The sequence below is a fragment of the Mesoplodon mirus genome (genome assembly GCF_964341445.2).
Source record: "Mesoplodon mirus genome assembly, chromosome: 16".
Lineage (NCBI taxonomy): Eukaryota > Metazoa > Chordata > Mammalia > Artiodactyla > Ziphiidae > Mesoplodon > Mesoplodon mirus.
The window spans coordinates 76560337-76572877 of record NC_138992.1 but is presented as its reverse complement, the minus strand read 5'-3'; the positions used below and the strand labels follow the sequence as shown (position 1 = coordinate 76572877).

General features: G+C 34.6%; 1 protein-coding gene across 1 annotated transcript in view; it reads left to right on the top strand.

Moving 5' to 3' along the window:
• Nucleotides 1–11940, top strand: part of SNTG1 (syntrophin gamma 1) — a 397584-nt gene extending 385644 nt beyond the window's left edge. The window contains exon 19 of the mRNA XM_082601780.1: nt 11466–11940. Within this exon, the coding sequence (XP_082457906.1) occupies nt 11466–11624 (159 nt within the window). The 3' untranslated portion in view covers nt 11625–11940. The remainder of the gene's footprint in view (nt 1–11465) is intronic.
• The last annotated feature ends 601 nt before the right edge of the window (nt 11941–12541 follow it).

Genomic DNA, 12541 nt, shown 5'->3' with positions numbered 1-12541 from the left:
TCTTGTGTCTCTCTCCCTCCCACCCTCCCTATCCCACCCCTCTAGGTGGTCACAAAGAACTGAGCTGATCTCCCTGTGCTATTCAGCTGCTTCCTACTAGCTATCCGTTTTACGTTTGGTAGTGTATATATGTCCATGCCACTCTCTCACTTTGTCACAGCTTACCTTTCCCCCTCCCCATATCCTCAAGTCCATTCTCTACTAGGTCTGTGTCTTTATTCCCATCTTACCCCTAGGTTCTTCATGACATTTTTTTTTCTTAGATTCCATATATATGTGTTAGCATACAGTATTTCTTTTTCTCTTTCTGACTTACTTCACTCTGTATGACAGACTCTAGGTCCATCCACCTCACTACAAATAACTCAATTTCATTTCTTTTTATGGCTGAGTAATATTCCATTGTAGATATGTGCCACATCTTCTTTATCCATTCATCTGTTGATGGACACTTAGGTTGCTTTCATGTCCTGGCTATTGTAAATAGAGCTGCAATGAACATTTGGTACATGACTCTTTTTGAATTATGGTTTTCTCAGGGTATATGCCCAGTAGTGGGATTTCTGGGTCCTATGGTAGTTCTATTTTTAATTTTTTAAGGAACCTCCATGCTGTTCTCCATAGTGGCTGTATCAATTTACATTCCCACCAACAGTGCAAGATTGTTCCCTTTTCTCCACACCCTCTCCAGCATTTATTGTTTCTAGGTTTTTTGATGATGGCCATTCTGACTGGTGTGAGATCATATCTCATTGTAGTTTTGATTTGCATTTCTCTAATGATTAATGACAGTGAGCATTCTTTCATGTGTTTGTTGGCAATCTGTATATCTTCTTTGGAGAAATGTCTAACTCAAAATGGATTAAAGACCTAAATGTAAGGCCAGACACTATCAAACTCTTAGAGGAAAACATAGGCAGAACACTCTATGACATAAATCACAGCAAGAACCTTTTTGAACCACCTCCCACCTCCTAGAGAAATGGAAATAAAAACAAAAATAAACAAATGAGACCTAATGAAACTGAAAAGCTTTTGCACAGCAAAGGAAACCATAAGCAAGACCAAAAGACAACCCTCAGAATGGGAGAAAATATTTGCAAATGAAGCAACTGACAAAGGATTAATCTCCAAAATTTACAAGCAGCTCATGCAGCTCAATATCAAGAAAACAAACAACCCAATCCAAAAATGGGCAGAAGACCTAAATAGACATTTCTCCAAAGAAGATATACAGATTGTTCATTCTTTCTTAAAGGTTTAGTAGAGCTCTCTAGTGGAACCATCTGGGCCAGGAGATTTCATTTTGGGGATTTTTAAAAATTATGAATTTAACTTATTTAGTAAATAGCTATTCAAATTATCTATTCTTATCAGATGCTTTGTGGTAATTTTTACTTTCCAAGGTCTTCATTACTTTTATCTAAGTTGTCAAATTTGTGTGTGTAGACTTTTCCATAGTATTTCCTTATGGTCACTTTGAAGTCTGCAGATTCTGTAATGACACCCCTGAGTCATTCCTGATACTAGTAACTGATGCCTTCTCTCTCTTTTTCTGTCAGGTTTGCTACAGACTATTCAAAGAACAAGGATTACTTTCTCATTTATTTTCTCTATTGAGTTCTGTGATCAATTTAATGAATTCTGCTCTTATCTTTCTTATTTACTTCCTTTTGGTTGCTTTGGATTTATATTGCTCTTCTTTTTCTGATTTCACACGGTGGGATTTTAAAATTGTTAACTTGAAACTTCCTTGTTTCTAACATAAACATTTAATTCTATAATTTCCTTCTTAGAACTGCATTCACTGCATTCCACAAATTTTGATATATTATATTTCTGTTTTCATTCAATTCAATGTGTTTTTGATTTACCTCAAGGCTTCCTCTTTGACAGGTGGATTTTCTTTTTAGAAGTGTGATGTCTATGTTCTAAGTATCTGGGGATTTTTGTTATACTTATAGAATTGATTACTAGTCTGATACAGTTAGTCAGAGAACATACTCCATATGATTTCACTTTTTTTTCTTTTTCTTACAGTCCAAGATATGACCTTATCTCAAATACTATACTTGTATAAGACAAAATAGACTTTAAAACAAAAATTTTCCAAAGATAGAGAAGGGCATTATATAATGAAAAAAAAGGGTCAATTCAACAAAAAGTTATAACGATTGTAAATATATATGCATCCAACATCAGAGCACCTAATATATAAAAATATTGACAGATCTCAAGGGAAAAATTGACAGAAACACAACAATAGTAAGAGACTTCAATATCCCACTTTCAGGAAATCTAAGAGTTGTATTTTTTGAAAAGAAAAACAAAATTTAAAAACTCTTAGATAAAGAAAAAAGAGATATACTCAAATAAATAAATTCAGAAATGAAAGAGGAGACATTACAATGGATAACACAGAAATAAAAAAGGATACACCAACAAATTGGATAACCGGGAAGAAACTGATAAATTCCTAGAGGCATAAAAACTAAATACTGAATCAAGAAGAAATAGAGGGCTTCCCTGTGGCACAGTGGTTGAGAGTCCGCCTGCCGATGCAGGGGACATGGGTTTGTGCCTGGTCCAGGATGATCCCACATGCCGCAGAGTGGCTGGGCCCATGAGCCATGGCCACTGAGCCTGCACATCCAGAGCCTGTGCTCCGCAACAGGAGAGGCCACAAAAGTGAGAGGCCCGCATACCAGAAAAAAAAAAAAGAAGAAATTGAAAGTCTGAACAGAATAATAACAAACAAGGATTACAAATAGTAAACAAAACTTTCCAAAAAGAAAAGCCCAGTACCAAAATGCTGCATAGGTCAACTCTAAAAAACATTCAAATAAGAGTTAATACCAAACTTTCTTAAACCCTTCTAAAATATATAAAACACTCCTAAAGTGAAGTTATGAAGCCAGCATCACCCTGATTCCAAGTCCAGACAAGGACAACATTAGAACAGAAAACTACAGGCCAGTATCCCAGATGAACACTGATACAAAAAGCCTTGGTGAAATACTAGCAAGTCAAATTTGAAAGCATATTAAAAGAATTATGTAACATGTCCAACTGAAATTTATGCCCAGGATATAAGTATGGTTCAACATACAAAAATCAATCAATGTGATACCCCACATTAACAGAATAAAAGATAAAAAAATATATATTTCAATAAATGCAGAAAAGCATTTGATAAAATTCAACATCCTTTCATGATAAGAAGTCTCAACAAAATAGGTACAGAAGAAACATCCATCAACACAATAAGGCTATATTTGAACAACCCACAACTAACATCATAATCAATAGGGAAAAACTAAAACTCCTTCTTCTAAGATCTGGAACAAGGCAAGGATGCCCACTCATGTCACTACTATTCAATATAGTACTGAAAGTGCTAGCCAGAGCAATTAGGCAAGAAAAGGAAATAAAAGGCATCTAAATTGGAAAGAAAGAAGTAAAATTATTTCTGTTTGCAGATGACATTATCATATATATATATATATTTAAAAAACCTAAAGACACCATAAAAATTGTTATAACTAATAAACAAATTTCACAAAGTCATAGGATACAAAATTGACATATAAAAGTCAGTGTAATTGCTATGCACTAACAAGGAACTATCTGAAAGGGAAATTAGGAAAATGATCTCATGCACAATAGCAACAAAAAAGAATAAATTACTTAGGAATTAACTTTAAAAGGTAAAAGACTTGTACAATGAAGTTTATAAAACATTGATGAAGGAAATTTTAAAAGACACAAATAAGTGGAAAGACAGCCCATATTCATGAAATGGAAGAATTAATATTGCTAAAATATCCACATTACCCAAGGTGACCTATAGGTTCAGTGAAATACCTATCAATCATAATGATAATTTTTCCAGAAATAGAAAATATCTTAAATTCATATGGAATTTAAAAAGACCCCAAATAGCTAAAGCCATCTTGAGCAGGAAGAACAAAGCTGGAGGCATCACACTTCCTAACTTAAAATTGTATTACAAAGCTATAGTAATCAAAACAGTATTGTACAGGTATAAATATAGACATATAGACCAATGGAACAGAATAGAGATTCCAGAAATAAATCCACACATTTATGGTCAACTGATCATTGACAAAGGTTCCAAGAACATACAATGAGAGGACAGTCTCTGTAAAAAATGGAAAAACTGGACAGCTACATGCAAAAGAAGGAAATTGGACCACTAACTCACACCACACATAAAAATCAACTTAAAATGGATTAAAGACTTAAATATAATACCTGATACCATAAAACTCCTAGGAGAAAACATAGGGGAAAAACTTCTTGACATTGGTCTTGCCAATAATATTTTGGATATGACTCCAAAAGAATAGGCAACAAAAGCCAAAGTGGGCAAGTGGTACTATATTAAATTAAAAAGCTTTGCACAGCAAAGAAAATAATTTTTAAAAAATAAAAAGGCACTCTACAGAATGGGAAAAATTATTATTTGCAAGCCATGTATCCAATAATGAGTTAATTTCCAAAATATATAAGGAACTCATACATCTCAATACCAAAATTACAAATAACTCAGTTAAAAATGAGCAAAGGGTCTAAGAGACACTTCTCAAAAGAAGAAACTTAAATAAGTAACAAATATACGAGAAGTTGCTCAATGTTTCTAGTTCTCAGGGAAATGCAAATCAAAACCACAACGAGATATCACCTTACACCAATTAGGGTGACTATTATCAAAAAGACAAAGGATAACAATGTTGGCAAGGATGTGAAGAAGGGAACCCTTGTGTACTGCTGGCGGGAATGTAAATTGGCACAGCTCTTATGGAAAACAGTATGAATATTCCTCAAAATAATTAAATAGGATTGCCACATTATCCAGCAATTCTACTTCTGGGTATATTTCCAAATAAAATGAAATCTGTATCTTGAAAATATATCTGCACCCCCATGTTCATTACAGCACTATTCACAATAGTCAAGCCATGGCAAAAACCCTAAATGTCCTTTAATAGATGAATGGATAAAGAAAATAGATCATATAGATGGATAGATACATAGATACATAGGGATAGAGGTATGAGCATACACATAAAATGGAATATTATTCAACCTTACAGAAAGAGGACATCTTGCTGTTTGTGACATGGGTGGAGCTGGAGTATATTATGCTAAGCAAAATAAGCAAGACACAGAAAGAGAAATACAGCGTGATCTCACTTAGGTGTAGCATCTGAAATAGTCACGTTCAGAAGCAGAGAGTAGAATGGTGGTTCACAGGGGCTCGGGGGGAGGGGGAGGGAAATGGAGTGATGTTCGTCCAAGGGAACAAAGCTTCAGTTAGATAAGATTAATAGAGAGCTAATGTATAATGTGATGATTGTACGTAACAATATTGAATACTTGAAACTTACAGCGAGGATAGATAGTAAATAGACCACCCCCAACACACACTATAGTAGTCATAGAGGTGATGATATGTAAATTAGCCTGACTGTGGTACACTTTTTACAATGTATACATATATCAGAACATCAGGTCATGCGCCTTAAATACATACAGTGTTATATGTCTAAAATATCATAATAAAGCTTTACAAAAGAAAACTTGAGCCAATGTTTTAAATATGGACACTGTTGCAGGGTTTCTTTTCTTTTAAAAATGATTTTTAAAGTGATAAAATGATTTAGCAAATGGACTCAGATCTTGCTATATGTGATAAGTAGACAACTTTAAATAAAACACGTTCTACTAGTGCATTAATACATTCCCGGTTCCAAGGCAAATACATTACAACCAGAGTTTACTTAACAAGAGATATTGTTTGTTTGGGGAATATGAGTGTTTGAGTTGCCATATGTACTACAAGATTAAAAGTTCTAAGTAGTGTTTAAATTTTTGGTTGTGAAAAGTCTCAGAAATACTGAAAAAAGACAGGAGTTGGGGGAACATACTTTGTGTTTGTTGTTGCTCTTGTTGTTTTATGGCTATAGAAGGACAATGTTATAATACAAAAGCCTGTTATATTTTTTTCTCTGAAAGTAGAAATTCATAAATTCTCACTTCGTTGCTCAGAAAGCTTAATAACTTTCCCATCTGTTTTCCAAAGCCTCATTAAGCTTCCCAGAACTTTCCTAGTAGAACAGGGAATGGTTCCCAATTGAAATCATGAGTAATATTGTAGTTATTTGACAATTTATTAAAAAGCTCATTTTACCGTATTGGGTACTTTTTAAAAAGTGCTTAATTTATGTTGTTAGTATAGGTACTAATACATCAAGGATTACTACTATATACTCATAGTTGTCCATAACTAAATTTTCCAGGTAAAAAATACATTTTTTGTTTGCTAGTTTTAACATTAATTATCTTCAGGTATATCTATTTTTAAGTTGTAATTTGATAATATGGCTAGACAATCCCCTGACTTCAAAACAGGCTGCCTTCTAAAAACATTGTTGTCGCTTTATTCATTGAAATTCATGACCATTCCCCCCATGAAAACACTGTTATAATATTTCCTAAACTAGTGTGTATAGCATATTAATCTTAAATTACTGGATTTGAGGTCTGGCAGCCAAGGCAGTACTTTTTGTACAATAAGAGAAAGAAAAAGAAAATTGCTTTTTTATTTAGTGGAACTGTGCAGAGTTTGGAAACATTTCTGAATAGAATTCTTCCCCAAAACCCTTCCCTGCCCCCAATCTCCATGGCCTCAGAGACTTCAAGCTGCCATAAGAGACCTTCTCACACAATATAAGGTTTAGTAAGCCTTAAATCAGAAATTGAGGATTGAGTTCCAGTAATGCTACTTTCCAGCTATTCTCTATAAATCTTCATTTTCTCATTATAAATTGTGGATAAGTGTCTGCCTAAAAGGGTTACCCTTGGGACAGTATGTTCCCTGGTTTGAAGGTAAAGACTGAATATATAACACAGTGAATGGAACATTTTGTATGCTCAGTAAGCATCTGTCAAAGATTCCACTGAAGAATTAATGATGTGCTGAAATTTGCCTTTTGGAAGAAAATAACCAGTCATCTAAGCAAATTCCTATTCGGCATTTGAGGTCTCATAAATTAGGATGTTTAATATTCACAAAACAGGACAGATATTGAGGATGAAGGATCTCCCTCTGCATAAAAGATGAAGGATCAGCTTCCTACCTATCCTGCTTTTCACAATTTCTGACTCTTTTTGGCATCTGGAACCAAAGGTTTTCCAAAACGCCAAGACCTTTCTGCTTTCACTGAAAACTTTCCAGAGCCCCAGATGTTTAGATTATGGGGAAGAAAAATGAGGACAGGGCAGGCTCCTGCTTGGTAATGCAGGTCCTTCATCAATCCTGTTTGGTGGTGCCTCATAGTATAGAAGAAACTGGAGCAGCTGGAAATAAATCAGGGAAATTAGTAATTGTGTGAGTATATCTGTGTGTGTGTCTGTGTGAGTTATATACCACTTATTTCATCTAAAATTTTATTTCAAACGATTGGATTAGGAAAAGTAATATGTCATAAAGGAGAACTCTGTACAGGATATTCCTCTACCTTTAAAAGAGCTCCTAAACTCCTGGGAATCATAAGGGTTCTGAATCATGTTTATTTCTCACTGAGAAGGTTTTTTCTCCTTGTACATAATTTATTTTTCAAGCCTCTTATATTCTCCATAGGGATATTGACTTTTATTTACCCATGTGTGTTAAGAATCCAAATTATTCTCTAACTTGGTAAACTAGAAAACTTAAACTGGAATTTTTTAGGTAAAACAAATATATTAACCACCTCCAAAACAAGTAGCTGTTAAAGGGAACATGTCCATGGTATGATGCATTTTTCTTCCTTTTTGCCAAAAGTCACCATTTTTCTATCGAAGAAATGTAATTGTATTTTTATTTAATATAAGTAAAAACATTTTGAAAATCAGAATTTTAAGAATAAAGATACACTTGAAAGCATTTTCCAAGGAGGTAAAGTAACTCAAAATAATCAGGTCTGGTGTTATTGTCTCATAATAAAAAAAAGAGGAAAATTACAAAAGTCATGAAAGCATTTGAAAATGGAAAAAAATAAACTGAATTTTGACCTGAAAAATTAACTATTTGATTATGAAAACAGTAATTATTGGATCTATCTGGAAACTCCCTGGGAAAGCCCCTATTTGCAGTGCTTGTCATTACTTGATGTGACTCAGAACTTGTTCATTGGGAAAACCCACCCCAAGGTATGTACTGAAAACAGTTAGCAGCAATTTCTGTAAGACTACAGTGAACTGCGCTGGTGATTCCAGCTGTAACAGGTGTGAGGTGCTGTCTTGCTGTGGGCTTGACTTTCATCTCTCTGATGATGACTGATGCTGATCATCTTTCCATGTACGTGCTGGCCATCTACATGTCTTCTCTGAAAAAAAAGTCTATTCATATCTTCTGCTCATTCTTTAATCAGATTGTTTTTTTGCTGTTGAGTTATATGAATTCTTTATACGTTTTGGATAGTAAGCCCCTATCAGATATATAATTTGAAAATCCTCCTTTCAGATGCTCAACCAAAGATCTTGGAATCATCCTTGACTCAATTTTACTTTCAATCCCACACATTTTTTAACTGAAAACTTTACAGCTTCCCTTCTTTCAATCTTATTCCCAAAGAGTTTATTATCAACAGTGTGGCCAGAATTATCATTTTAATACTCAATACCAATTCTTGTCACTCTGTGCTGAAAAATCTCCAGTGGTAATCAGAGTAGAGCTCATAAAGGGCTCGTATGCACTACAGTTTCTGGCCTGAGTTATATCTTTGACCTCATTTCCTACGAATTACTCCATGATTCACTCCATCCCAGCGCTGATAGTCCCTGACTTTCCTCAAGCTCTCCTAGAATGTCTCTATCTCAGGGCCTTTGAAATTGACTTCTGACGGGAATGTTTCTCTCACAAACATCCAGATGGTTTACTCCTTTGTCCCGTTAGGTTTCACCTCCAGGAAAATACGGATTTCCCTGTCCTGCATGCCCTCCCACACTCTGCTCTCTTCCGTGCTTTGTTTTCTTGAGTATACTTATTATTATATTCAGAAATATTATATTTAACTTGTTTATGCCCTTATATGTTGTCTCCTGCCACAAGAATGTAACTCCCATTAGACCATTTTTTCTGTCTGTTCTGCTCACTATTTTATCTTTTCACCAGGAAAAAAGACTAGATGCATAGTAAGTGCTCAATAAATATTCATTGAATGAATGAATGATTAAGTTTTGAGGAGAATTATGTTGAGTGAGATTCCTGGGGTTCAGAAGAGCTCTATTACAAGGAGATGGTAAATAGCTCGGTGAATGTCACCTGTGGATGCTCAGTAGATAGGTACATTCTGTAGGTCAGAATTTACATTAGAAATGAGGGAAAGAGTGTTACTAGTGTACACAGAAATGCAAATGAAGCCTTAGGAGTGGATGTGATGCCCAAAGGTGACTACCGAGCCCGAGGGAAGATGAGTTGACTCTGAAATCAAGGACCAAACTTGAACACATCTCTGCCTCTTGTTTTATCTTCTAATTACCTATCATTTCCTGCCTACCAACATCCAAAAAAAGGCGTAAAAATTTTAAAGTGCCAGTCTGCATCAAATAATTGACATATACTTGACAAGGTATGAATCACTGAAAATATTAATCATCCCCAAAATATCTATATATTTAGATTATTTGTTTTTTGACAACCAAGATATAATCTTCAATTTAATAAAGTATGGCAAAATTATTTTTGAGAAAAATTGTTATATTTTTGCCTAGTTGCAACATTCAACAGTATTCTCCCCTTCACCAAGAGTAAATTGTATGTTTTTATTGTTTTGTTTTTTAATAATATACAAGCATATCTCATGCTTTCCAAAACTTTCCCATCCTTTTTACAGCTAGTGGATTTTTAGGGGTTGACACCGAACATATTCAAAATCTGCACCTGAAATAAGCTGGCTGCACAAAGAACGAAGGGGTGAATTTTGGGTTGAATTAAGGCCAGAGGAAACCTGCTAGGTGACCAATAACACATCGCGGTGACATGAAGCAGATTGCTAAAAATACTGCTCCTGAAATCATAATGACTGAGTAAAATCATTTTGAGGTGGAATCATTTTAGGAATTTACAAGTTAAACCAGATCTTTGCTGTTTTAACATTTGCCATAGGAAACTGACTAAGATATTCTGAAGTTTTGGGGGGAATCACTTTGACAGCATAACTATTTCATCTACTTTGTACCAAACTATGAATCTATATTGTGGCCTACTGACCTTCTATTACATATCTGTGAAAGTACTCCTGAAGTGAACTATTTTATTTAAATAGTTCCTTGGTACATGACAGATATTACAATATGTCCTAAGTGAATGAATACTTTATATTATTTTCCATTGCCACATACCATGAATTGAAAACACCATCAGCAATGTGCCTATTAATTGCAATTCTGCATCCTTTATTACTAATATGTATTGATATAGCATCAGTTTCGTCAGCAATTCCATATGGTTTATTACGCTCTAGTTATCCTCTTTGTGACAAGTTTATCAAATCGACCTCATCAAGCACATATTTTTATTTTTCTTCTCTCAATCCTTTTGGAATTAAATCATTTTTATGGGACTACTGATGGTTTTTCATAACAATATTTGTGACGTCAGCTTTCAAAACCTATCCCGAGCACCAACTCATGATTTTACAGCTAATCTGATATCATTTGTGGTTTGAAGTAACTTCTTTCTATTTTCATTTCAATATATATCATTTGGTGCTGCTGGTTGGTGCTACATTTCCTTAAGTATCCAAATGGGAAATCTATTTCCAAAAATCCAAACGGTTAGTGAGCCCTGGCTAACTTTTTTTAACAACCAAGTATGATAATCAGAATTAATTAAATTTAAAATGAATGCATTCATTATATTTTGGAAGTGAACCATCTGGTTTCTAGGGCCTTGAACATTTATATCCCCTTGCTCTCAGTATTTCATATTCATTGTCCTATGACAAACAGCAACTTATTCTAGATAGTAGTGAAGAATACTTTTTAATTACTCCAATCCAAATTTTTCATTTGAATTGTGTGTAAAGAGATAAAAATACTTTAAAAACTGCTGATTCTCTTTACTTACACTATGTCAAAAGTAGAATTTTAATCTGGCCAAATATATTTCTATGCAGCATTTATCAATATTGAAAAGACTCTCATGGGTGATAAGAATGCTTAGTTCTTCTGACTCTTGGGCCACCATATTTTGCAGTAAATTGGCAATGCATTTGAAAGTAACATATTGAACAAAAATGCCTACAATTTCCATAAGTTAGATATCATTGATTCTAGTTAAGTTTATTGCACTTGAAAGAAAAACTCTAGCTATTATCTAGTGGTGTAGTTATTTTCCATTTAGTTTCAGGAAACTGTTTTTTATTTTATGTGACCCATCTCTCTTTCCCTTTCAGGAGCTGGAATTTTCGAATCTATTTGCTGTTCTTCACTGCATTCACTCATTCTTTGCTGCCAAGGTGGCTTGTTTGGACCCTCTCTTTTTAGGCAATCAGGCTACTGCTTCTGCTGCTCCCAGTTCCAGCATGATGAGCAAAGCCAAGTACATGACTTGACAGCCTGAGCTTGGCATCCCTCTTACTTTGACTTATAAAAATAATCATACTCGTCACTCTAGACACTGGAGAAGCAATCGCATCATCAAGTCAACAGTGAAGCCAAGTTGAAATTTCAGCAGAAAAGAAGAAGGTCATATGGATCTCAGAAGCATTTCTGTTTTGAAGGCCTCTGGGAATCATCCTGAATGAACAGGATAGCTTGCTCTCTATCGGTGGGTCGGTGCCAGTATGTTGCTTTCATCAGAAGAGAAGACGAAAGAATGAATGACTCAAGTATGTAAATAATATAAAAAATTGTAAGCTACATATAAATAAAAATACCCATTAAATGGTCATTTTGACAATTTAGATTATTTGGTATGACAAATACATGATGGGCCTGGTCAGGAACGAATGCCCCATCATTGCATCAGGAGCAACAGAAAGGAGACGGTTGCACAGAGATCAGCAGGCAAAAACCCTCATCAAAAAGAAAGCACTTTAACTCACTGGTGTAGGCTTCTCTTTGTACCCTCATCCCATGATTTGACACTGGCACTCCAATTTTGTTTATCTTATTGTAGAATATTGCTGAGAATTGCAAAAGGATCATTACATTTTACCTATGGTAGACACAATGTGAAACAGACTATTTCTTCCTTGGGTCACTGACACAAGTGTTTTATTTGCAGCCAGTGTCATTCAAAGATGCCAAAATGTGTCACTTTAATGATGAATGAAGGAAACATCCATGAACCTCTTGTTCTTTCCTTCATTTAAGGAGATTTATATTTTACCTGGGATTTATTATTAAATTAAAATTTCATGAATTTTCAGTGACCCCCAGAAACTTGTAGAGAAAATAATATCAACCCATGTGGTTTAAGAAACAATTCTTTGTAATCTTGACCCTACCTGTTAACGCTGAACCTCAG